Source organism: Aquila chrysaetos, chromosome 4, assembly GCF_900496995.4.
Source record: "Aquila chrysaetos chrysaetos chromosome 4, bAquChr1.4, whole genome shotgun sequence".
NCBI lineage: Eukaryota > Metazoa > Chordata > Aves > Accipitriformes > Accipitridae > Aquila > Aquila chrysaetos.
Window position 1 is genome coordinate 58108925 of NC_044007.1, and position 27544 is coordinate 58136468.

Consider the following 27544-nt stretch of genomic DNA (forward strand, 5'->3'; position numbering starts at 1 on the left):
AGTAAGAGTAAAATCTTGGGCATGTTGTGGTTAGTAGAAGCTTTTCTTTGGCTTGAGGTATAGATCATATTTATCTAAGTATGAGATAAATCTAAGCAAGCTAAGGGAATGATTGACTGGAGAGTCCATTTTCTAACTTTTCTTGGCAGAAATACTTAGTCTCCTTGCTCTTCCAAACTCTTCCTGCGATGTAAGAGAGCAGGATCATTAGAGTCAGAAAAAGCTTCCTGAGAGTTATGAGAGACAAGAGTAAGAATTCAATCTTCAAAGATTTAAGAATTTTTCACTGGTAAAAAGTATCATGTAGTAGCTCATTCCTTTATGTTTTAAACTTATGCAACTTCATGCCAAGGAGGGCAGGAAACTGATGTTCAGATGATTAGTTCATACTGTGGTAGGGCACCTGTTGTAAGAACAACAGTGTGTACTGGGTAAGCCGATTTCTTTCTGGAGGGATCAGTTTGAACTTGTCACAGAAATAGGAGTATTCTAGCTGCCTGAGTTCTGCTGAATAATCATACTGGGCTATTTTTAACAAGATTTAATAAATTTTGCCAGGAGCAGGTAGACGATAAATCAGTGGGTCATCCAAGAGCAGGGCTGTAGGTAAGGCAATGCATGCACTCTCAAAATTGCTGGGTTGTGAGAACATGCCTTCTAGTAGGCATGTGGTAAGAGGGACCTTTTTCATTCTGATGCTTTTAAAAGGTGTCTGATTTGAGGTTATTTCCACTATCAATGAGGGGTTTTTTTTGTACAACTCCAGCTTTGAGACATGTTTTCTGCACATCCTCTGTACATATTGAGTGTTACTTAAAGTGTTGATGAGCATATTGATTTAATTTTCAATTCTTAACCTTCATTTTTTTAAGCAGTTCCTAACCTCTAAAGAAAAACTCCTTTTGAAAATGTATTCTTCATATTTTCTCAGCCCAGAATAAGGGGGTAATGTTAGGATAAAAAGGGGGAGATTATGCAAAACAAGTTCAGCAACTTGAAATCCCTGTGTTGTGAGGGATTGCTTGCTTTGTTTTGAAAGCCAGTCCAATCAAATTAAAAGCAGACAAAACTAAATTTGGTTCAAAGTTGGCTCACCTCAGATTTCAGCAGGAGCTGTGAAAGCCAAGTTTAAATTGGGACAGGAAGGGAGGGAATGTGGTCAATAGCCTTAAAGTTGAGCATTTTAAATAGGAAATCTGTTTATGCCTCCAATAGCACTTGCTGTTCTGATTTGTTTAGAAAAGCTAAAACAATTCAGAACAGTGGAGTTGCTTGAGGCTTTTCTAGCTTGGTTTGAGCTAAACTGTGTCAGAAATTTAAGCTCATCTCCAAGCTTTGATTCATCCAGTTAAGTGGTGTAAGTGATTCTGATCTTGACTTAAGGCACTATCTTGCCATTACTTTCTTCACATTTTCCTTGTTTTCCAGTATTGAGCAAAGCATTAATATTTCCTAGTCTGAAGAATACATTGTATAACTTATTGCATATACTTTTCTAGCAGAAGTTCTGATTTTATCATAACTATTAAAATACTGTTTCAAGGCAATATTAATGAGTATAATATGGGATCACAAAAAGTAAGTCACAAGAGGGTTTTTGGAGGGAAATATATTGATATTGCTCACTGCTGAAATGTGGCAGGGTTAGTGTGGCTTGGTTTTGATAGGAGAAATAGAAGAATAAGTGCTCGCTCAGACAGATGAAAACTAAGGAGAATATAATTGCTAGGTGAAGATTTTTGGGAGGGATGAACACCCTCTCCCTCCCAAAATCTACATGGAATTTTCTATAGGCAGGGTCTTTGCATTATTTATTATATTTCTTTTCATTCTTTAGCCTAACCTGCTTCTCCTTCCCTCATTCTTATTTCTCTTCTCCCCCCACCCCCACTCCAAAATGCCAAGGTTTTCAACAGGACAGTTCTACCAGCAGTCTGCTGAAGCATTGAATCACTAGTGACTTAAAGCATCATCTTTGCTGATTCACTAATGCTCCTAGCTGGATAGTTCAATAATCTATATAATACATTGTATTTATATATGTACAATTTATATATTTCATGCAATGCATTGTATTTATGTAATTAATCCAAATAGTGGGCACAGGAATTCTATTCAAATTACTGCATTAGAAATTCAGGGGCTGCTGATGTGGAAGAAAATAACCACATCCTTTTCTCAAATAGCAAAATTCTAAATATGCAAAAAACAAATTTGGCAGAAAGAATACATGTACATGCAATTGGAATTGATATGGTCCTTAGCTTAGTTCATCCCAACTTGTCATTCATACATTTACTACATGTGATGCTCGCAATCCAAATCAGATACTGCATCTTTGGGGTCATTTTGCAAATTACTGGGTTAGAATGTTTTGGATACCTTTAACATAATTGCAGACAAATCTCAAGACTCAGCACCTCTTTCAAATCTGGCAGCTGTAATGAGAAGACGTGCTATGTGTTAAGAGGCATAGCCCAGAATTTGCAGTCCAGGTGTGGCACGTTCAGAGGATTTGTGATGATAGTTCATGGTCTTCCAGAGTGGTGAGTTTATAAAATTCAGTGAGAAACATGTGAGACACATACACATACCATCTTTGCTCTGTCCCTAGTAAGTGCTAGCAGCAGGCTGGACATCTTTGTGGGAATGCTGCAGCCACCCCACAGCTCTACTGAGTGGTGTGGAGAGCAACTGGAGCAAGTTGGCAGAGCTGGAACTGTAATGTGAGGGAGAAGATTATGCATACGTTATGAAAAAGATGTAATTTCATAAATCTCTGTCAGCAGTAAAGGGGAGGTGATTGTGGTTTGTAGGCTTAATGAGATGTTGGTGAAAAGTATATTGTTAGTGGTATAAGAGTGAAGAAACTGTGAAATTTGGCAGGTATTTCATTCTACAGGGAAGAACCCAGTACGTATTTGACAGCGTTTAGATTTGTAGTCCCCAAGCACCAGGACTCTAGCGCCAGGATTTTCTTTAGGTTTGCCCGAGATCATGAAACACACGTTCGTCAGGGAAGAGGTTAAAACTACATAAAGGGTCACGGCTTTTCTAAAGAATAGCCAAATCCCTTATACTCCCTCTCCCCACCACAGCCACAAGTCCTGTCCCCTTTCCTGGTTTTACCGGTAACAAAGAATATGACACTCACATTTGGGAAGCAGGGAGATTGTCTTAAAGAAACTTAAAAGGAAACTTAAAGGAAAGGGTTACTCAGATCCTGCATTCAAGGGAAGGGAATGTGGAGCTGACAGGCATTCCTCCCACTAATTTCCCCTCTTCTGTCAAATACCTATATTATTTTCTTTGTCATGTGGATTCTCTGCATCTGGATCAGGATCTTCTCCTTTCTTCCCTCCACCTGCGCTAAATTTTACTGCTGCTGAGCATCACCCTTTTATTCCCATCATTTTTCACTATGGCTTCAATCCCCTTTTCTTATTAGCTCTTTTTTTCATTCTTTAATTTTCTCAGCCCTGCAAGCATGTATTCATGTATGTGGTTTGTTTTCTTTTCAAAAGTAGTTTGATTCTTCAGAATTTTGTTATACTCTGCTAACATTTCTTCAAAATAAAAAAAAAAATCTACAAATGCCAATTGTAGCATTTTTCTTACCGTTCTTCAAATTTCTGCCAGTCATGTTATGCAAACTGATACTCATTGAGCATAGCTCATATTCAGTGCTTAGCCTGTCTCTTCCATCCGCTCTGCTCAAGCGAAAACTGAGAAGCTAGAAATTCATTTGGATATATGTTTTTTGCAGATGCACTGTCTCGTGAGTATAAAGTGTGTGCCTGGGCTAACATTTGAACTCTAAATCTTGTTTTCTTTTTGTTTTTTTGACTGTACAGTGAGTGCTGTACTCTAAATACAGAGGAAAGTGTTGAGACAGAACATTTTTGCAGTCTGAGCCATGGTTTGGTCTGTCACCTTCATATTGCAGGAAAAGAATAGCAACATTTAGAAGAGTTAAATTTGGGAGGGGAAAGAAAAAGCTGTATCTCAGAATTACATACACATTTAATTACAGATGCTCAAGTTAGGAACATTAATGTTACCAGCTTCCTCTCCCTCCCACCACTCCGGTACCCAATAAATGTGCCAAACTTCAGGGCAATCCAAAAAAGCCCATGTATTTTGTTTTGTTTTCTGATCTATTGGAAAAGTAACCTTTTACATAGAAGAGTGTTATGTGTTTACATATCACAGTAGAAATTTGACTTTGTGGAGATACTGAGGAGGCAGTTTTTCATTTGGGGGGGTTGGCAGCTGCTAAGTGTGTTTAAAAAACAAAACAAAAAAAACCAAACAAACAACCATTCTTAGTTCTAACCAAGAACAATGTCCAAAGTTTGTCTTTGTGTAATAGAGTTAGTGATGATTTCATTCTTTCTGGTCAAGCAATTCACCTGTAAAACTTAAGAGTTCATAAAAATCTGTCATAAACACAGACAGACCCCAGAATGGCTTGCTTGGGTGAGCTGGTGTGCTCCCCTGGAAGAGGTAAGGACTAATCTTGGCAGCACAGTTTCTGCAAAGAGAAATAGTCTCACTCATCTTCTAGAATTATTTGAGTGTGTGTGGAGAGTGGAGCAAAGACAATCAGCAGGCAATTTCTTCTTGTTTAAAAGGTCTTTCGCAAGTTTTATCGGGGGGGTCAACTAAAGAGCTGAAATGGTCACAGGGAGGGTGGCGGAGTATTCTCATGATATTAAGGTTTTGTCTGTTTCTCTGTTTTAACAGTGGATTTGGGAGAAAGTTTTATGTCTTTATGTATCTGTCAGTAGGCAAAGGAGATATTTTGGCTACTCAAATCAAGAAAAGGCTGAGGAACTTGGAAAGGGACCAAGTTAGGGGAATGAGCTGGAAGATTTCTGCATTTGTCATCAGAGAGCCCATAATTTTGGCACAGTTACAGAAAATAGGGATTTCTGTTTTGCTTTTGAGACATGTAGTGTTATACTTGCATCTAAAAAAAAAAACAAAGTACCTTTTTTTTTTTTTTTTTTTTTAATTTCCAGTTCAAATACCTGTGATCACATTTTAATCTCTCCTCACAAGAACTCCATTTGTTTTTTACAGATGTTTGTAGGTTTTCTTTGGGCAGATCTCAGACTTTTGTGTCTATGCTGATCTTCATTTGAACAATTTTAACTTTGATATGTGTGGCAAATATTATTTCAGCTACTCTCTCACAATAGTCTTCACACTGCTGCTTGTCCCTGTTCAGCATCTCACTTACTGCACTTCTTCCCCCATTAATGCAGTTCTGAGGTCTGGCCAGGTGTGTATTCCTTCAGTCTCTGTTCCTCTTGATCTGTTGCATTAAACCTACCTCCATCTTGCTGTTACCTTTGTTATCTACTTCTCTACCAAAACTTTTTTGGAATTAAAATTCTGCTTTATATACTTAAATAGTTTTATTAACATTTGCCTTCATACCTGTGCTCTTGAGTAACATGCAAGCTAGAGCTGAAACAAAGAATCAGTAAATAAATTAGAGATGCCTCTTAAAATGTCAGTAATTTAAAATTCAATACATACACATCCATTGATTTAGAGAAGAAATTTGGAGCCTTCTTTTAATGTCAGTACTAGAGATTCTCAATATGGTATTTGTAGAGACTATTTTGGAAGAGGGGATCAAAGGACTGTTGAAAGTAAATATTAATGAAATCAGGAGGTATCTAGGAAAAGTTCTGCCACCTCCAATTGCAATGGTTGTCAGGTATTCTTAAAAGATTAAGAAGAGATCTGTTTGCTGATGAATGATTTAATTTTTTAAAAAATTATGAAAGCTTGATTGATTGTGATATTGGTTGTCTCCTTATAACCTAATTTACCTTTCTTCTTTTCTAATTCAGATCCTAGTGAGAATTGCATAATTTACTAAGTACTGCAAATATAGATTAAAAATAAACTTGTAGGTGGGCTAGTTATGTGTTAAAAAGAGAGAGGAAAGAGATGCACATCATATCTGCTTATTAATGAGTCCATGTTTATATTAGCTTGTCTTGCTCAGGTCTGCATAAGCCTCTACATATACTGTCTTCAGTCAGCTCTGGCCCATCAGTTCTTTCCCCTTCTGCAATCTCATGCTTTTTAATGCCCTGTTGTTTGGGAGGAAGTCACCTGGAGCAGTGGATCCTAACGTTGCTTGAGAAAATTACCGTGTTTGTTCAGTTGGAGCATTGGGGCTTCTTTAATCACAGAAGAACTACTTTGCAGAATAAAAGAGGAGCTGACTAAAATAAAAATAAATAAATAAATCATAGAATGGTTTGGGTTGGAAGGGACCTTAAAGGTCATCTAGTTCCAACCCCCCTGCCATGGGCAGGGACACCTTCCACTAGACCAGGTTGCTCAAAGCCCCATCCAACCTGACCTTGAACGCTTCCAGGGATGGGGCATCCACAGCCTTTCTGGGCAACCTGGTCCAGTGCCTCAATACCCTCACAGTGAAGAACTTCTTCCTTACATCTAATCTAACTCTACTGTCTTTCAGTTTAAAGCCACTAACCCTTGTCTTATCACTACATGCCCTTGTAAAAAGTCCTTCTCCATCTTTCCTGTAGGCCCCCTTTAGGTACTGGAAGGCTGCTACAAGGTCTCCCCAGAGCCTTCTCTTCTCCAGGCTCAACAACCCCAACTCTCTCAGCCTGTCCTCATAGAAGAGGTGTTCCAGACCTCTGATCATCTTTGTGGCCCTCCCCTGGACCCGCTCGAGCAGGTTCATGTCCTTCTTATGTTGGGGGCCCCACAGCTGAACACAGTACTGCAGGTGGGGGTCCCGCCAGAGCAGAGCAAAGGGGCAGAATCACCTCTGTCAACCTGCTGGCCACGCTTCTTTTGGTGCGGCGCAGGATACGGTTGGCTTTCTGGGCTGTGAGCACACATTGCCAGCTCAGATTCAGTTTTTCATCCACCAGTACCCCCAAGTCCTTCTCTGCAGGGCTGCTCTCAATCCACTCATCACCCAGCCTGCATTTGTGCTTGGGATTGCCCCGACCCAGGTGCAGGACCTTGCACTTGGCCTTGTTGAACTTCATGAGGTTTGCACAGGCCCACCTCTCAAGCCTGTCAAGGTCCCTCTGGATGGCATCCCTTCCCTCCAGCGTGTCGACCACACCACACAGCTTGGTGTCATTGGCAAACTTGCTGAGGGTGCACTCGATCCCACTGTCCGTGTCCCCGACAAAGATGTTAAACAGCGCCGGTCCCAATACTGACCCCTGAGGAACACCACTCGTCACTGGTCTCCACTTGGACACTGAGCCGTTGGCTGCAAGTCTTTGAGTGTGACCATCCAGCCCATTCCTTATCCACCGAGTGGTCCATCCATCAAATCCATGTCTCTCCAATTTAGAGACAAGGATGTCACATGGGACAGTGTCAAATGCTTTGCAGGAGTCCAGGTAGATGACTTCTGTTGCTCTTCCCTTATCCACCAATGCTGTAACCCGGTCATAGAATGCCACCGAATGTCAGGCACAATTTGCCCTTAGTCTTCCTTTTTTTCCCCTTTCAAAAAGGGTTTATGTTTCCTCTTTTCCAGTCAGTGGGAACTTCCCCGGACTGCCACGACTTCTCAAATATGATGGATAGTACCTACCTCTCATCCCCCCAATTTGCCAAATCACTGGCATCATTGGAGACTGAGGTGATACTGGAGATAAAGGATGAACCCTAAGATGCACAGCATGTTGGTAGGAATGTTTTGATGACAATTACACTGGGCAGGAAATGGATCTGTGAGAGGTGGATGGGTTGATGGTGTCAGAAGACTTCTGTGGAAAGCAGAAGAAAACTGGAAATGGAGAAGCAGCAGCGGGGAGGGGTGGGAAGTACCCTGCTTAAGATCTATGTATGTGGCTGCAGTGGTGACACAGTAAGGATAATGGGGACACTTACCAGTTCTGTGGTGCTATAATGAATGTATGGTTAGGTAGTGAACTACTCTTTTCCACAAGTTCAAACATACTGAGATTCAGTGGGTGAGGTCTGTATTCATGGAAGTCATTGTCTTAAGGTTAAATACCTTGGCTTATTTACGCCAGAACTTCAGCTGCCATCACTGTTTTATCTAGATGACCGTGCTAAACTAGAACTAACTAAATATTCAGCATCAAGTGCTCCAAAGTCTTGTGTTTTCTGAAGTGGGCTGTTGAGTTCTTCCTCACAGTTTGATCTCCTGCTTGCACTGTGAAAGCCTTCTTGGTTGAAAATAGTTTGAATGTGTAAATATAACTCCAAGATGATCAGTTACTATCCCCACACTGCACAGTGTTGCATTCTTCAACCTTATAGTATATTTGGCATCCACCTTGCACTAAATGTGGTGGCTAAATCCCCAAACTAACTGATTGTTTATTATTTTTCCCTTTCATGTGGGCAGAGAGCTTAGGGAGCAACTGTTGTGGAAACCAGTCTGGTTTTTGGGGGTTTTGTTTGGGGTTGGTTTTTTTTTTTTGCATTTGAGAACCCACAATGGACAGCGCTAATTGCTTATTGGCACCTTACAGCAACGATTTGCTGCTCTCCAGTTCTTTGCATGGTATTCAGCTTTACTATTATAACTGAAGAAGTTGCTTTTAAAAAGGGGAAAATTAAACAAGAAAACAAAAACACTGTGTGCAACTTGAGATCCCAATTTTTTTAACATGATCTACAGCTTGAAGACCTTTTCACATGTTCAGCAGAGTCCACGCTGCTGTGAATGGTTATGCCCATCTTCCAGCTGGAGCAAGCCACGTGTTCCCAAGTGCCTGTGGAAGAGTCTTGTGCATTATAATCCCTCCCCATCAAATGACCAGGCACGTGTCTTCTGTGGCCAAAATGCAGACTGTTGCATCTCACACTGGATATGCTTTTGGTCCTGTAAAGGAAACGCATGTAACAGCTTGCTGTCCTGTAAGCAAAGCGTGCCAAACATATGGCAGGGAAATGTTTTTGGACCTATAATGCGTGTGGCAGTGGAGTTGCAGTGGAGGAAGAAGGGAGATATCTGCACGGAGGGGGCGAGTGGAACAGACCCTCCCTGGTCCGCTCCTTACTCCCACGTAGGGGAAGAGAGGGGAGGGCTTCAAGGCTGATGCCTTCTGGTGTCTTGAACCTGACTTTTAGAGGAGATACCCCTTTGCTGTGCTTTGCCTATGATTCAGCGACCATACTTATTAATTATTAATGAGTATGGCTTCACCGAATCTTTATTTTTAAGACAGATTTAGAGGGCCCTGATGTTACCCTAGTCTGAAGGCCCCTGTTAATTTTTTATCAGAAGTAGTGCTTTGAAAGAGTGATTGATACATTCTGTTTTACAGATCTGTAGCATAATCGTTGATGCCATTTTGGCAGCAGCTTATTGTGCACTTAGTTGGGGGGTTTTGTCGTCTTCTTGCTGCTGTTCTGGGGCTTGAAACTGTAAAGAATGACACAGCTAGTGATCTGCAATAAAATTCAGGTCTTTCTTTCCTTCTTTAGAGAAATGAATTATAAATGTCCTTGTTGCCAAGCACTTGATAACTATATAAGTGGGAGAACCGCTCGGTGATATACCTTAATAGCAGAATTAATGATGTTTGAACTTAAGTCTGTTTGTTGAGACTTCATTAGCTTTTCAGATGAGAAAGTGAGTGGGGGAAAAGGCACTCCAAACACACAAGTTGTGCACTGGAGCACACTGGGAGACAAGCAGCCAGTTAAGTCCCCTGTAGCACTGCCTTCTCACTATTAAACTGCTGTTGTTTCTTCCATGAGTTACATATATCCTGGGTTCCCTTCACCTTTTAGTTTTTGTCTGGGCTAGATATTTCTGTTGTTCTAAAGTCTACATGTGTGTGTTTATGTGCCCAAAAAGTGTTTGTGTGTGTGTATTTAGGTAAGCCATTTTTTTTCAGATTTCTGCAACGTGTTTTCATGACTGAAGATCAAACACGTGAGCTCTTTTTACAGTGATGAGTCCTTAGACAATGCTGTTTAGGGTTTGGTTTTTGTTTTGATTTTGATTTCAAACTGTCTTCTTCCTAAACACTGAAATGTGACTGACTTGGAAGCGTGCTAACCATTTCACTGTGTTGATGAAGGGTAGTCCCTGTATTAAACTTCTTAATAGCCTGCAGCAAACTTTTTCAGTTTTTTAGGACAAGAGGATCTTATTATAATCATAAGGGTGGAATCCAATACTGGATTTTATTTGCAGAAGAGCCCCCTTTTAATGAGAGTAAATTCCTAGTGCTAAGAGCCAAAAATCATGTTTTACTGTTTATTTTTTACTATTTGGCATGTCCTCAGACAATTTGTTTGTTGTGCTGGATCATCACGGGGTCTGTTAGATCATCTAATTGAAAAAAAGGGAGTTTGTTGTCCTGGAACGTCTCCAGAAGTTGTTTGTTCCACAGCCAAGTCCCTCCTATGCTCTAACTCTGAGGTAATCTTTGTAAGTCACGTTTATTATGTTTAATTTATTTCCCTGTTACACACTTGGAATCTAAAAATTTTTAATTAAATATATGGCATAAACTGTATTTTAAAAGTAACAATGTAAATATATCTCTAAGGTTACTTGCCTGGCCTTCAGCCTTAGGTTGAAGGTTACTCATTCTGTACTCCAACAGAAATGCACTGGTTATCATTGCTTACGATAATTACATCTACTTCTAAGATATAGATAAGGTACTGAATGATAGGGAAAGTTTTTTAAATGGTTATGTATTTCTGTTTGTGAAAAAAAATTTTCAAAAAGAGCATGCTTTTCTTTTCATGTTTTCACAGCTGATTTTTCAGGAACAGTAGATATCTGACAACATGCTCTGTCTAGTAACATCAGGCTTGCACGGTATACTTTTGTTTCTGTTCAGAACGTCCCAAGTTCTTTCTGCAGCAGCTTTAATTTTCAAGTTTTTCTTGAAAAGTATATTTGGGGGTAGGGTGTGTCTGTTTTTCTTTTATTCAAGATCATTCAAAACCTAATCTGCCTCTTAAAAGGTGCACTGAGAAATGGAGTTGCTGCTTAGGATTTTATATACTGATCTATGAACATAATTTTTTCAATAAACAGAAGTCTTACTGCCTCTTTTGACTGAGAGAGATTGTTATGCCCCATAAATCAGGAAGGAGATTTTCAATGGGCTAGTTCCTATCTTTAGGTAATTACATATTCAGTGCAATCTTCTGAAACATGTATCATCTGTGTCAAAAAGGAAACCAGACTGCTGCTGACAGCTCTTATCTCATGACCGTGAAAATTGGGAGGGAGGGGGGGTTAAAGTTTATATTGTTCTTGTATGAGAACTCATAACCATCATAAAACTGTGTGAAATCACCTATATGATTTCCTGCAAAACTGTTGCTGCTGGCATTGATTGTCGCAGTGAATGGCAGGTATTGAAGAGGCCGCAAGTAAGAAAGTAGGAAGAGGAGAGGTTTTTTTAAAAAAAAAAAGTTTGTCAAAGAAGGCATCTTTAAGAATTAGAGAATGTTATGTTCTGTAAAATTATAGGTTAGACTTGGAAAGCAAGTGAAGGAGATCAGGGCGCAGAAAGAAAAGGGAGGTGGTATTGTTTAATGCACTTAATTCCTATTCTGAAGATAGCCATCTAGATAAAAATGTCAGTGGTATTACGGAGGAATTGTAGATCAGGATGTATTCAGTTTGCTCCAGCTGCTTGACCTTGCCTAGCTGTTGACTGAAATGCAACAAGCCATGTTGTGATCAGCACTTTCGCTGGGCTGCTGCGGAAGGTTATATGAATGCCCATTGGTGTCTCTAAAGGTTTTGTGGGCTGAACTCTGTTTGCTGCAGATTTTTCAAGCTCAAAGCAAAACTGGTTTGTGTGCCCAGCTCTGCCATGTCTCTCAGAACACGTGGATGCTCATGCTGGAATAATTCACACTTGGGCTGTCTGGCCCATCAGGAGCTCAGGATTAAAACTGGAGCACCGCTGCTGTTCCAGCAAGCAGCCCAGTGAGGGAACAGACTCTCTGTGCAGGTAATCTAATCACTGGGCTGTCATTTTATAGCGTAACCAGTCTTGCTAAACTTATGCTGACTTTGAGTAGCTTGAACCTAGGTTTTCTGGCATTTTTTTGTAGAAAATACAGATTCTTCTTTTTGTGTCTCCATCTTTCCCCCTAAAAGGGAGTATCAAAGAGTGAGGTCCATCTTGCACACTGAAACTGCATGACAAAACCTGCGGTAATTGCAGGTGGATTCCAATAACTTAAACATATTAACAATTTCTGTGAACTTAACATCTTAATTTCGTGTTTGAAAGTGGTTCCTTGCATGTTATCATAGGTCTGGGCATTCTTCAAAGGTCTATCTTTTGAGGATGTATATGTCTGCTCTGTAAGTGGGTCGGTATGCAGACAACACTTTTAATACAAGAAGTTGTGGAAGTTGGGATCAACAGTGAAGAAGATCTCAAAAAGTAGCTGGGCAAAGTAACAAAAATGCAAAACAAAATGGGGGTAGACCTGCAGAATGGTAGCTTGGCTCTTGGCATAAGAAAATCTATTTGGTTATAGAGAAGGCAGAGTACACATGCCCAAGTGGAAAGTATGCCATGCATAAACAGTCAGTTAAGAAACCTGTGCTAGTAAAAGAAATAATTGTGTTGAGGGATTACTCATTGAGAATTAAGATTTTGTTTCCATGTGAATGTGAATTTATGTGGAAGCAGTATAACAGAGAAACGTGTAGAACAAGTCTCTGGCTTGAGTTGGTGCCAGAGATGAGAAGAGACATTGTGGACTATGAATTAATCACCAAATATTGCCAGTGAAGTATCTGAACAAGATTGTGGGGTTTGACAGGATTCTCACAAAGATTATAAATTTGGCTTCCCTTGTACTGGATCACTGTGAAAACTGAAGGCCTTGTGGTGTTTGCAAATTCATTTTGTTGAACGATTTTAGCGTATGACTTCTAGATTTCAAACATGATGCCACCTATAAAAAGTCGCTTAAAACTGACTAGAATTTAGGTTTTGGTTCTTGTAAAGTTCTGTGAAACTCTTGAATATATTTTAGAAAGAATACTGCAAAAAGGTTTATCTGAAAACGTCCTGCTGTAGATGTGAAGTACCCACAGACATATGAATGTCCCATCAATTGACTGGTCCTTCCTGATTTGTTCTGAGCAACTCATTACCGTGTTTTTAATGGCCCCATCCTTACTTTAAAGTGAAACCTGACTGAAAATACTCAGCAGTTACTGAGCAAATAGAATGATCATCTACGAATATTTAAGTTGTTTATTTTCCAACGTTTCAGATACTCAGGTTAGTGCCTTTCAGGTACTTTGATAATGTCCATTGTAACTTAACTGCAGCACTCTACAATGATCTTTTTAAAGTTTCAAGCTGATGTTTAGCTTGGGCATACGCATTATCTTGTTCACTTTATAGAAACATGTACAGATTTTGAATATTCTGTCTTGCGTTTTGATGAAAGATTTGGTTGTTTAGAGAAAAAATGTCTTAACTATGAACAAGCAAACTTTATAGGCCTTGGTCTTAAGGCAGTTTCTGGTATATTCATCAGACTTCACAAAAGCTCAGCCAGTAAAGGTAAATACTCAATCAGCATTTGAGTGGTGGCGAGTCCATGATAAAGTTGATGGACTGGTTATCACTGTTACTTTAAATGAATTCTCTTGGACATTGCTAGGCTCCCAGAAGAGCTGGTAACCAGTAGCAGGTTGCTGCCATCATCAAAACATTTTTTTTTGATCTACATCCCATCCCTGAGTTGCCCTCATAAAAAGCAGTGCTGCGACTTTGGGCTGGATGAGTCGTCCTGCTGCACCACCCATGCCCAGGGCAGTAACAACAGGGCTAATTGCCAAGTTACCCTTACAGGTCAGTCCAAAGAACTGTGTTAGTTTAATTTTCTGATGAAGTAAAACTTTTAAAGGCTGAGTTTTCATCTGATCTTTTAATTTCTTAATTTAAAACTTGCGAGGGGATTACTTCTGAACTTGCATGCAATATATGACACTGATGTGGTGGAGAAACATTCACTCACACATGGGGCAGGTGCACAGACAGAGCAAAGGTTTGATTTTAGTGGGGTTTTCTTTTGGCAGAGAGAGGAGGTGAAGGGGTTGACAGGAAGAAAGATTTATCCTAAACGTATAGGCAACAGAGCCATAAGAGGTAAATCATACCAAAAGACAGAAAATTCTTGTGTGTGTGTCAGTAGCAAACCAACAACGTACCTATTTACCTTAGATTTTTACTTACGTAATTCTACATGGAGAAGGGGGAAGTTGTTATCTGCTGCTTGCTTTTCATTTTTATTTTAAGGGAAACTCAGGCTCGTCTGAGTGTGTTGACAGGTAAATGCTAATTTTCATATGTATTGGCATCAGTGCACATAAGGTATTTTATTCAAATCGTACTAACTTGTAGTTGTGGTAGAATCTAGGAGGGTAGGAATTATGTCACTCTAAAATGTCAAGATGCCAACTTTTGAAAAAAATAATGTATTGTCACAATTCCTCTCGTAAGTAGATACAGGGTAGTTAACAGCTGAAGCATTTTTCTTCCAGTGGCTCCTTACACCTTTGTGAAGCATCACTGAAGTTGGGGTTGTTGCATGAGATTTGAGGCTGCGTTGCTTGCCCATATGGAATTTCTCATTGCCTGAGGTCATTGGATGGCTTATTCACCAAGTTGAACAGCGCCGTATTGAAAGAACTATTCCTTTTTAAGTGAAGAAAAGCATTAAAATGTATTAACGTTAACTTCTTTTCTTGTGAAAAAAGTGGATTCATTAATACCACTGAAAATGATTGATCATGAGCAGAGGTGCTAAACTGTGTACAAAAGCTCTTTCACTTGCTAGTGACCAGCAAGTCAAATTTGCTAGTCACCAGTTCTGCGCCTTTACTTTCCAAGCTATTAACACATCACTGAGAATACACTAATTTTGGCATGGTGCCATGCAATGCAGTTGCTCAGCTGTATTTCCTGCTTGTAACCTTTATTTCCATTTCACAGTGATTTCTGATCACTGATTATTAGATCTCTAGACAAACTCACCTTGAATCCATTTATAGTCTGTGAAGAGAAACAGGCATTTCAATGGAGGAATTGATTAGATAATAATATAATAATCTATGTCGTTCCTAGATTTTAAACATCTGTGTTAGAATGAGATACATTGCACCCCGCATTTGATTTATTATATTAGCTTGACATCTGGTAAGAAGCTCGGCTGTACAAATCGGCATTTAGCCAGATGCATTGCATTACAAGATTCGGTTCTTTTCACTGCAGTTGGTTAAAATTGTTATTGATGATAGTTTTGCATAATGCATAGGGTTTTAACCCTTAGTGGAGGTAACATTGTGTCTTTACTAGCAGGATTATAGCAGATTTTCTGTGTGGCCCCTATTAGAGGTTTCTCTTCCTATCGTTGATGTGGTATTAACCCCCAAAATGTTCAAGTGAGCAGATTCCAAGCATAAGCTTAGAATATGTAATAATAATATTTAAATCTGGTGTCAGGGTTTTCATGTGCCAAGTAAAAAAGTAAAATTAAATTAAAAAAACGTGATAGTGTATATTTGGAATAGGGCAAGCTGTAAAAAAATTTACATTATTTTGGTATTACATGTAGGTAATATAGCATGGATTTGCTTAGCTTATAAATAATCCAAATACTTCCAGAGTATTGGTCAGTGTAAAGAATGACTTAAGTTGTCATCATGATTTTGATAACAATAGAACAGTCATCTGCTAAGATTTAGTTCTTAAAATCTGATAGTATAATTCAAAAACAAATAAAAAAATAAAGTCCCTTACTTAATAGGTATGCAGCATCTGTATTTTTATGTCTGTCAATATTTTGAATTTTTGAAGTGCAGCCTATCCATTCAGTATAGTCCAAAAAGGCACAGAAAAGAAGGATTACTACACATTCAAGAAGTTCGTGGCAACAACATGCCGTAAATGTAAACTCCAACAGTATGTAGTGTAAGTTGTATACTAACACTAATTCATTTTTCCATAGGCAATTGAAATTAATAACAGTCCATATAAAGGGAAACACAGAATTTGGCAGTATTGGAAGTATTTTGCCACAGCATCAGTTTTTTGTGTTAACTCTTTGGCTGTGTGCTCTGTACAGTTTACAAAAGACAGCCATCGGCTCATGCTATAAATCACATAAAATTCTGGAGACAACGTACAGAAAGTAACCAAGTTAAACTTGAAACTTTAGGCACTTGACTGAGTGACATCTTTTTCTCCTTTCTACTTACCTCCTTGCAGGGCGTACAGAGAAATGATCTGACTGTTCAGAGAGCTGTAAATAGCAGAGAAGGTGACTTGGGCTGGGGAAGCAGTATGGTAAAGGCATGAAGGGAGCCTGAGGAGATTCACAGATTAGCGGGGAGGCTATTGTTTGCTGACACAATAGAAGGAACAGGCTCCGAAAGGTGTGTGGATGCCTGCCATCTTCTGCCTCCCTTTCCTCCGCAGGACGTCCTCGCTCGCCGTGATGAGGTGGAAATGCAAGGAAAGGGACCTTGCCATCCCCGGGTCCCTTCTCTCCCCTTGGGCCATTGTGTTGCTCTCTGAGCCAGACCCATCTGGGTGTTGCTGTTGTTTTCTGCTGTCATGCTCTTACAGAGCCGGGCTCTTCTGGTGGCTCAAAACTCTGATTTTTTTCCTCTCTCATTTACACGTGGCTCATTGCATCTCAAGACAGAAATATTAAATTAGGTGAAACGGTTCGGACTGTATTATATTAAATACTTTTCTCTCTCTAGCCATGGGAAAGCTCTCTTGTACTTCTCTGTGAAGCAACAGTATGACTTTGATTTCTGTCAGGCAAAACCCATGGCCCTGACCTGTGGTTCTGGAGAAAACATTGTCCCCCATGGCCCTTGCAGTGTGCTTGCTGTGGTAGGAAGCTGCAGCCCTTGTGGCCCAGGGTGACAAGGCAGGCCACAGCGTGCTATGTGCCTCGCCTGGTCATTACAGGCAACCATGGGAATCCCTGGTCTGATAAATCCCACTCCTCCTACTCTCCTTCTCTGATACCAGCTCTCCTTTCTTTTACCATCTTCACTCCTCTTCTCTGTACCTCTGCTGGCTTGTGATCATTTCTCTTGAATGGAGGTGACAAATGTTGATCATGTTTTCCATGAATTCCTATGAGTATAATGTTAATACTTTTTTCTCTCTATGAGGAATACCTTATTTGATATGTTGTTCTGGACCTCCTTTTCAAGGGGGGGTGTGGGGTGTCCTCTTGTTTTGCTTTGTTTTGTTTTTGTGGTTGCTCTTGACAGCTCATGGTCATTCTGAGGGGAAATATATCCAGAAATTAAGCTTTCAAAGGAGAGGACTCTATGATGGTATATACACGCAGAGGAGCTGCATCTGAGATGTACAAGCAACTCAAGTTTGGGCATTTGCTATCTTTTTCATCATTTGTTTTTGCAGCCTCAGTAAAACTATGTAAAAATGAATGACACAGAATAAACTTCTGTCATGTATTGTGTGCCTTTTACAAATTAAATTCTTGAATCTTTCTGAATGTACAGCTGTCCATTCCCAAACATGCTATAAATTGTTGTATGGACCGCAAGCATTTGAATGGTACAGAGAAGTTTTAACCTAGCTTAATGTAAGTCATTTACATGTTCAGACAGAGCATCCTTGTGTGTGCTTCCAAGCTCTCTTCTTTGTATACAGTGTTATGCTGGTTTGTATTTCTAGTAGATGTTTTGCAGGGCTAACCTATTAATAGTTGGTTTTCCCTACATGAACACGCAGCATCCTAAGCTGTCTAAAGGTTAAGAACAGATTTGTCAATGAAAATTTATAGCAGTTATTTTTATTTAAATCAAGTGTTCTCAATTAGTGTCCACGTAAAAGAACTATGTCAAAGAATACAATAGTCAAAATGTATCTAATGATCCTTTAGTGGCAGATTATGATCATATCTTTATTAGCGGTAGTAATCGTGGTGACAGTGTTGCTGGCAGGTTAAGCCATTTCTTACGACAGTAGCTTTTGTGCTGTTGCATCAGGATCAGAAATGCAGTTCCTGAAGATTTGCATATTATGAAGAATAGGCTGCAAAGACTATGGGAAGCACGATCTTGTCATTGTGTTTAGTGATGTGGGTGGCAGATTGCTATAGCTGATTCTGAGCAGGAAGAGCTTGCATATGGGTAGCTTTAAAGGCCTTTAAATGTTTTAGGATTGGTAAGCAAATTGGTTGGCTAGGTGAGTGTCATTGTAAGTTGTTAAATACTCCAAGCAGCTATAAGCTTTTTAAAACCCTCTCAATGTTTTAAAATGTATAGTGCAGTGTCTGAACAGCTGCGTTTAGCTGAGGTGGCTGGATTAGACCACTTTTGCATTTGTACTATAGCTAACCTCAGACACTGCTGTGATAGTTCTGCACAGCATTGAACTACAACATTTGGACATTAGCTAAGGTTTGAAATTTCAAGGAGGTTGCAAGGCATTAAGCTAGAATGGTTCTTAAAAAAAAAAAACAAAAACCAAAACCAAACCAAATGTTTCTGTAATCATGCAGATTGGTATGGAAACATGACACCATTGTTGATCTAGCTGAAACTTTAAACCCAGAGAAAATGTTGCCTTATTTTAGGAAGTTTTCTCACATTATGCATTTTTATTTTAAAAACAAAACTTTTTCTTTCCCAAAGTATGTGAGAAAATACAGATTCCTTACTAACTTATCATTTCTAAGTGACTTATTCCAAAATGTCTGCAAGTTCTCTGGACTTTTCAACCTTTCCCCCTTCTCCTTCATGCACACACCAATGTTTTTATCACCTTTCATCCCAAGTGAAATGATCCTGTGAGATTTCATCCATACTCTTGATCCTTAGGATAAATTAAACAAATATTTGCTCCAAAGAATCTAACCCATGTTATACAAACAGCCCAGTGGGTGCTGGAAAAAACTTTTGCTTTTTAGTAAAAATAGGATCAGTATAATCATATGGGTTTGAATTTCATTAACTCATGCTATAAAGGTTCCATTGGAATAGCATTGTAATTTTGAGATGAGCAGGGAATAGAATAAGTGAATAAGAGAATAGAAGAAAAAGAGGACAGGGTAAGCAGACTTACTTCCCAGGAAATGGTCACACTATGTTTACAACTGTTTTTCCCCTCTCCCACATAGGTATACAGACGGAATAGTCACCTATACAAGTAATGTGTCTGCTTAGTCATATCTACTGTTTTATCTGTCCAGAGAAGTAAATAAATGCATGTCCAGACTCATGCAGTCAAGTAAAATCTGTATTTCTGTAATAAATATTATTGGTATAGATCAGAGTGTAAGTTAGAGGCTACACACATCTTGGCAACATTATTTCCTGAAGCAAATTTTTACTGATGACTCTTGTGTATAGTTACACATTGGGATCCTTAAACAGGGTTAGGAAACAGACTTACTTGCTATGAATTTAGCGGTGCTTCTGGGTATTGGAATTGCATTAATATGCACTCACTGACTGCAGTTATAGAATTCCTTGATTCATGTTAAGGTAGTTGTATGCAAGGATCATGTTTATTTGTAAAAAATTTCTCTTGAGGGACACCATTGACCATTACTGCAGGCACTCAGAAGAATTAGAGCATAATTTTGAGTTAGAATGCCAATAAATTAACTGTGTCGACACTTCCTTTGTTTGAAAATCAGCCATTTGCTGAGATAGCTAAAACTTAATTTCTCAAGCAGAGGAGTTAAACAGTGAAAAAACTAAAGAGTATCTCGACATTTATGTCAAGACAGAGAGGTGAGACAAGCACAAGTAAATCACGGAGCAGGTGTGCTTGTGGTGAACGTAGAGACAATCTAGCTTAGCAGAATGTTTTTTAATGAATAGGAGTGGAAGCAGGCATGCTGTGACTGCAAGTGTTTTGCTGAGGTGTGTGCCTCCAAGTTAAAGGTGAGGTTAAGGCATAGCTCACGTACATTCAGTGTCTCAAGTTTTTTTTTCCCCAGTTTTTCCCTCCTGTCCAATAGGGAGATCCTGATAGTCAACCTGAGCATTTACTATTAAATGCAAAATTCTATGACATACAAAACCCTTTATAAACTGCAGATAAATGATTTGGCTTTGCTGTTACAGCTGTGCAAGGTGTTGGTCAGCATGTTGCAGAGACTCCAGGACATGTCTCCTATATAGATTTTTTTTTTCCTCTATTTTTTCAGGTAGCAACTCCATCTATAATTCTAGCTGACTTCTTTATTTACTAATGAATTCACTTCTAAATTAGGGTGATATTAGCATGTTTTGCCTGGCTTTATTTAAATCTGTTTAATCTCGAGGACTCTGCTAAACAACTGATTAGAACTAATTTTCGGTTGCCTTAAAATGTGAATGTATTACTTTGTTTATTAAATTTAAGAGGGTGGGGCAGGGGGGGTGTCCTCGGAGTGCCCAGCCAAGTGAAACTCCCCATAAATTGGGATACTGTCAGAAAAGTGCCTCCTCTTGCTAACAGTACAACAAATCCCACATCAGAGTCTCGCAAATTTGTCAAATGAGAGGTTATCCTTTGGCTTATTGCAAAAGCATCCATGTCGCTTTCTTTAACGGTGGTGTTTGATTGTAATATGTAAGAATATTTAAACCACTCGAGGTTACTTAATCTTTTAAATGTTATTAGGACCTTGCTGGATTTGTGTTAGTTTCAGTCAGCGACTTCTGCCTCTGGTACTGACAGATGGACATGTGTGCAGTGCTGCCATGCAAGTCTCTTTTCATAGAAAGGGATTTCTAGTCGGGAAAGACAAGTATAATAAACATGTGGATTATCTTACCAATAAGGATCTAAATGGAAACCCCGAGCTGATGGGGATGGCCAGAGCAGAAATCCCCCTTTCCCACTGCTTCCTTGTGGGACATGGATGAAGAATAACTACCTTGAACGAAAGAGGATTGTCCTTTTTCTTTAACACAATCATACTGCAAATCTGCTTTTCACCTGATGGTTCTCTGCGCAGGCTTCCCAGGAGCATCTGGCTCTTTGGAGCTAATTCTCCCCTTCACAAATGCTTTCTCAGGGCAAAAGGCTATCGTTGTCACTTCTGTGGGCTGCTGCCTGCAGTTTTTTCTCTGGACAACTTTTCTCTTCAGACCCTATTACCTTTAGTCCATAGTCTTCTACCACATCGCTTCACCTGCTTTCTCCCTTGTGCTGTTTGCCTGTGCCTCGTGGAGACAGGGCAGGTTGTGGTTTGGGGGAGAGGAGCAGGTGAGGGTAAGTTGGTTTGTCAGGTGAGTTACATGGTGACAGCTGCCAAGTAAAGGAGTATGGCATGGGAATGGGGTCAGCAAAGTGGGTCAGGGAGCCGGGGAACTACTCAGAGCATTGCCATGCCCCTCAGCATTGCCTGATGCTCTCCTGCATCAGTGAGTTTGTCCTTAATCCACAGACATGAAGCCGATTCGGGCTCAGGTCTGCAGTCGCTGTGGAAATGCATACCTCACCTTCTCTGACATCTCTCCCATCCCACCTCTTAAAACAGAAGAGCTCCTCTCGGAATTCTTTTCATGACTTTTTTGAGGTCGTGGGTTTAAACAAAAGGATAAAGGTTAGATTTTTTTATCATGACATTCACTTCTCTGCAAAGCATGTGCTCTGTATTTTCTAGCTTAGTCAGTATTTTTAATACAGTCAAAGTTGTAATTTTTTTTTTTGTTCCTGGTTCATGTATCTTATAAAAATCCACATGTAGCGTTGCAGGGAGTGTGTACTTTTGTGTTAATATTTGACATCTGCAGGGAGACAAACTTACTAAGAATTTATTACCAGAGAGAAAGAATTATTTTTCTTGAATACCTATGCAAGAACCGATTTATTTTTCTCTTTTCAGACCACGGTTTGATGATGAGGTGGAATAAAAAACACAGGTACTAGCGAGTTGCATATCCTGATATGCAGCGATGGGCTACGTGAAAAAGAGAGGTCAGTGAGGAGAAGCAGGTCAGATCACCACGGTGTTACCCACCTAGTGCAGTGCCCATACTTGAGGATGGTGACAGCAGAGAGTTCAGAGACCCCTGTGAAAGCTGAGACAGGAAGAGCGGCAAGCAGGAAGAATCTCTTTTCTAGTTGCTTAGCTCCCCCCTAAGCTTTTGCTTACATCCCTCTTTCTATTTGCTCTTTTTTTGAGAGAGAAACAGAACCAAAGCCACAATAGAGGCTATGTAAAGGGAAGATGGTCTGCAAAGGATCTGCAGGGTTTCTGTAGAGAAACTTCTTCCACCTCTATATAACGTTTGCAAGAAAAAGCTCTGCATCAGTTCTGCTCTGGACTAGAGGCGCAAGGATTGACCTGGTCTCTTGACCCTGCATCTGTAGGAGCTCCCCATTAATTCTCACTGGGTCTTTGTCCCTCTTAAGCCCAAACAGAATGGTCATGAGAAACAAGACTGTGACTTCGGGGCAGGGGTGGCCACCCAGTATGGCTGTTTCCTTGAACTTAGCTTCAGCTGGGTTGTCAATTCTCTTCCATTCAAGAATGCAAACATGGCCTCACCCAAGCAACTTGTGTTCCCCAACATTCAGCTTGAGGCTCACAAACAGTGCAACCTGAGGTGGGAACTGAAAAAGGAAAGCAGGAAATAAAGATGTCTCTGTTTACTTCCAGGAGGGCTTATGGTGTACTGCCTGATTTCACAATGGAACAACACCAAGTTTAAGCACGAAGCAGAAGAGGATGAATCTTATTTTTGCACACACATACCCAGTCAGTGTCTATTTATATATATGTGCATATATAAATATATGCATATATACATATGTTGCCTGATCTGATGGGGCAGAAGCAATGTGAAATACCTCATTTTCAGGAGGACCAGGAAGTTGAGGAGGATGCCAAGTTGGTTGCCTGGGAAGAACAGGAAGAATATCCTTTCCCTTGCCCAGGATTTTGTTTTTATTCACATGTATGATTTGTACTAGAAGCTGGTTTGGTAAAGCAGCATTGCTGAAACTTTTTATAGAGGCAGGTATTTGGATTATGCTCACAGTTTAGGTTTATCTGCGTGCACAGGAGACATATATTCATGTGATAGCTGTGATTTCTCTCTGGAAGAAAAAATAATTGTTGCGTCCAAAGGAGGTGAAAGCTTTTCTTGTGTTTATTATTGCTTCTAGGATTTTATAGTTTCGAATGTGTTGGGATAAGTGCTGTATTTGGGAAAAGCAAAGGGAGGGTTGGGAATATAATTACAGCCAAAAGTTCTTTCTGGGCACAGGTTGCTTGCGCGTGTCATTCTTGAACTGTGTGATCTTTTCTCAGGAGGAAGAGACCCGAAAGGGTCATGGGGTTTTTCAAGGGGGAGAGAGGAAATGAGGAACACTTTCCCTCTTTTGGAGAAAGGTAAAAGCAGGATATACCAGGATCCTGTCAAATCCTATTTATTGGCACTGAGCCTTTTCAAAGCTGGGAACAAATCTGCACCAAAAATCCCAACATTAGTACATGCAGGAAGAAAACTGCTGAGTAGAGGAGGGGAAGAAAGAAGGCAGATTTAGCTCGTAGGACCGACTGACACTAGCCAGATTTGGGACCTAGGTCCCAAACTGAGGTATTTACACAGGAAATAAATATGGCTACGCAAATCTTGTACATCATAAGTTACAGCTTCTGACACTGAAGAACTATGAAAATCCAGACCCAGTTAGTGATTTCTAGCCAAGCCTGTTCCGTTTTGAGCCCTCATAGGGCTGCTGCAGAGAGCAAACGTGACTGCTCTTCACAAAAGCCGTTCACTAGGTATCCTGTGCCTGACAGCCTCCAAAACCAGCAGTTACCCTGAATTGTGCTTCCAAACCTACCTCTACCTCAGGCGGTTTTTGCCCCTCCAGACAGGAAAATGTCACTAGAAAAAAGCAGTCTGTCCTAAAAAGTATGGTTCAGTAATGCTTGAAAATGCGTATTTCAGCCTGGCAGATCCTGTCAATTTTTATCTGTTGTGTATCTGCTGCCCACCCCCACACACACCCCTGCCTATGTAAGAAGGAAAACAGCTTCCAGAGTCTAGATCAAGCAGTACCATAAAAACATGTATCTGGCACTTGAATTCAGTAGTCTCCTGAAAACCCCATGTACCCAACCACAGGAGGAGCAGTACCCTTTCTTTCCTGGACCCTGCCCTTTTCACCTTCCCATGGCGTGTGCTCAAAGTAGACAGTACCAGTTCCTCTTCTTCAATCCAGCACTTCCCACCTGAGTGAGAGAGCAATTGAAAAAAACTAAATCCTTCTGCCTGTAAAATCTAGTTTCTTTTTGTCATGTGCATCTCAAGACTTTTTAGGTAAAAATGATACTTTGTTTGACTGAAGTTGATGGCCATCTCTTTGATTTTAGTCAGGACCAGGATTTCGCACACATACGTAGCTATCAAAATACTAATTTTTCAATAATCCCTCTTTGAAAGTCTGGGGGAATAATAATATTTGGAGATAAAGGCTGAAAATATTTTGGGACTTCACAGGTGTCGCGTCCATCCTTCTTTTAGTGCTCTTGTGCCTCTGAATCAGGGATCACATTTGAGAAGTGCGGGTGGTTTCTACGCAGTGGAAGTTTAGGAAGAGCCAGATGCTGTGTACTGCAGCTTTTGTGCCGAGATGCCGGTGTGCAAGGCGAGAGATTTGGAGCAAGAAGGAATGCTTATGCTGTTGTCTAGCTTGATGTTTCATTTCAGCACCTAAAATGGAGGTGAATGAGTGACCAAAGATACGGTTTCTTGTCAAGGTTTGTGGTGGTGGTATTAGCATGTTTGTTACTGTCTTCCAATTAAACATTATTGTGGGCTGTTGGGACAGCTTAATTTTCTCGTTCGGCTGGTGTAGTGGGGAATATTCCCAGGAAAAAAACCCGCCTGCGTGCTGCTGTGACAACTTGTGGAAAGGGACGCTTTGTTTATTACTAAGTCAACGCACGGTGTTCGTGCATACGTGTGCCTTTTACACAGGTGTGTACGTACGTACGTGTGCGGGACGGTGGGCAGCGTGCCCTCACGGCAGGCTCGGCTGCTCTCCCGCCCCGCTGGCAGGGGCACGCTCCCCGCTCTTTCTCCCGGAGGTCAGTCAGGATGGCAGCCATCACCTGTGGCAGCCTGGCGTTTCCGACCCGGGAGCGCCAAACCTTGCTCTGGTAGCAGCCAGCCTCTTCCAGTACCGCCGAGGAATGCGGGGAAAGATCGGGAACACCGCCCCCGCCCCCCCCCCACACACACAACCCCCCCGCGCCCCGCAATCCCCTTGCCCCGCCGCAAGGCCGCAGGCCGGGGGGGCGGCGGCCGGGCCCGGCGGCCGCAGGTCCCGCGGAGGCGATGCCAGATCCAGGTTTTCGCGGCAGCAGCGCTGCCGGGGCGCGAGGGCCGAGGCCGCCGTGCGGGGCGGCGGCGGGGGGGGCGGCGGCGGCGGGAGGCGCGGGCCCCGCGGAGCCGCCTGGCCGCGGCCCCGCAGGATCCAGGTAGATCGGTCCGGCTTTTACCTTTCTCCTTCGGTTTCCCTGCGCCTGGGGCTGGCGGCCGGGCTGTTTCCCGGTCTCGCAGAGAGAGGCAGTGCTGAGTTCGGAAGACAAAAATAGAACCTTTACAGAGAAATATAGGGATTGTGTGCGCGGTGGGGAGGGAGAGAGGCGAGCGGCACCCGGCTGGTTTCCAGGAGGAGCCCTTCTCTCCCTCTCGTTGCATGTTCGGCATTTCTGCAGGGATTCCTGCCCCCCTCCCCGCCGGGGCAGGGTTACCTCTGCCGCCCGCTCTCCGCATCTCCTCGGGGGAGCAAGCCAGCCAGCTCCGCTGCGAGCAGAAGGCGGCTAGAGACCATTTTCTGTGAGCAAGCCGGGGGGGAAGAAGAGGAGAGAAGCCGTCGCAGGGACGCACGGATATAAAGACTTGTCTTCTGCCCCCCCCCCCCCCCCCCCCCCCTCCTCCCCCTTGTAAATACTAAATCTGTAAAGGCAGCGTTTTGACATCCATCCTAAGCAGCGGCTATGGGGTGTTTGGGCAACAGCAAAACGGAGGATCAGCGTATCGATGAGAAAGCGCAGCGAGAAGCCAACAAAAAAATAGAGAAGCAGTTGCAGAAAGAGAGGCTGGCATATAAAGCGACACACCGCTTGCTCCTGCTGGGTAAGGAGGAAGGGGGCAGATGGCGGGGGGAGGGTGCCGGGCGGGTGCCGGGGAGAGGAGGGGGCATCTGCCCCATCCCGGCCGGGCGGCCGCGGAGAGGGGAGAGAGAAGGCGGTGTGCGCCGTAGGCAGGAGGCAGGCAGGCTGTTGGATGGAGCAGTAATGCCAGGCGCCCGCGGATCGAGCTCGGCGCCCCGGCCGCGGGGATGCACGCATAGAGAAACGCTGCCGGAGGTGGGAGATGCTGTCGTGTCCGAAAAAACCACCCCGAACCCCCAGCCTGAACCGTGTGTCACAATGTTCTCCCTCTCCTTCTTTCTCTTTTAGGGGCTGGTGAGTCAGGAAAAAGCACTATTGTGAAACAAATGCGAATCCTACATGTCAATGGATTTAATTCAGAGTAAGAATTATTGATGCTTCGTGACTTATTTTTTTCCTTAAACGTTGGAAACAGGTTAACGCAGAGTAGGCTAGGCGATTTCTCCTCTCGTCCCCTGTGTGTTGGTGGCTTGACACTGCGTTTGGGGGGAGGGAGGGGAGGAAGGGGAGCGAGAATAAGGAAATTACTGCTATTGTATATTTGCATTTTCTCCTTCTGGCCCCCGTACTGTATTTTACACTGTTGCTACTGCAGCGCTTGACAGGCCCCTGTGTAGCAACAACATGGCGACTACTTTTTACATAGAAGCGAATAACCAAATATCGCATCTGTCTGTAATACAAAAATACATGTCAAAGTCATATTCAGGATGACAATGCCTGCTGTTTTTCCGGTATTGGGGTTAGTGTAAAACTGAAACTAATTTTGCACGTTTGTTAGAAATGATTCTGTTTTCTGAGGCTACATCATTTTCTCTCTGAAAAACTCTCTGCCAGAAATTATTATTATTAATCCATAGCATTAATTTTACATATCTGTTGGCCTTCAACTACGTGTCGTTAATTTAGAGGATGTTTACAGCATGCTGTAGAAATGAAAGAATGACTGCTAGTTCCATAAAGGCAGGCTTTGCAGATGTGGCTATGATTGTCTGCTTTAAAAAAAAATACCAGGGATGAATGTGCATTGCTCTTCGTACCATGCAAGAAAAGGGCTAAGGGGACAAATACATTGCTCTTGCTGTTCTTTTCAGTTAGTATGTTGTAATGATTGAAGAGCAGATAAACAAGCGATCGGTGAAAAAAAAAGTAAATGCAACTGACTGCTTTGGAAATAAAAATCAAAGTGTTAATATTTCTGTTTTAATGCAGAGAAAAGAAACAGAAAATACTGGATATTCGGAAAAATGTTAAAGATGCGATTGTGGTAAGAACACGCTTTATACTGCTCTTAAATGCTTGGGTGTACTGGAAATTATAAGGATTGTGCTCTCCAAGATTGTGC

At 41.5% G+C, this 27544-nt stretch overlaps 1 protein-coding gene across 3 annotated transcripts in view; it reads left to right on the forward strand.

The window, feature by feature from the left end:
• Positions 1-27544, forward strand: part of GNAL (G protein subunit alpha L) — a 197269-nt gene that overhangs the window by 47914 nt on the left and 121811 nt on the right. The window contains exons 1-3 of one of the 3 annotated variants that reach the window (XM_030012135.2): positions 25435-26161; positions 26488-26560; positions 27412-27466. In XM_030012135.2, coding sequence (XP_029867995.1) covers positions 26023-26161; positions 26488-26560; positions 27412-27466 — 267 coding nt within the window. In that variant the 5' untranslated portion in view covers positions 25435-26022. Of the gene's footprint in view, positions 1-25434; positions 26162-26266; positions 26395-26487; positions 26561-27411; positions 27467-27544 lie in introns of those variants that run through there. The other 2 variants (XM_030012136.2, XM_030012134.2) reach the window with 2 other exon arrangements.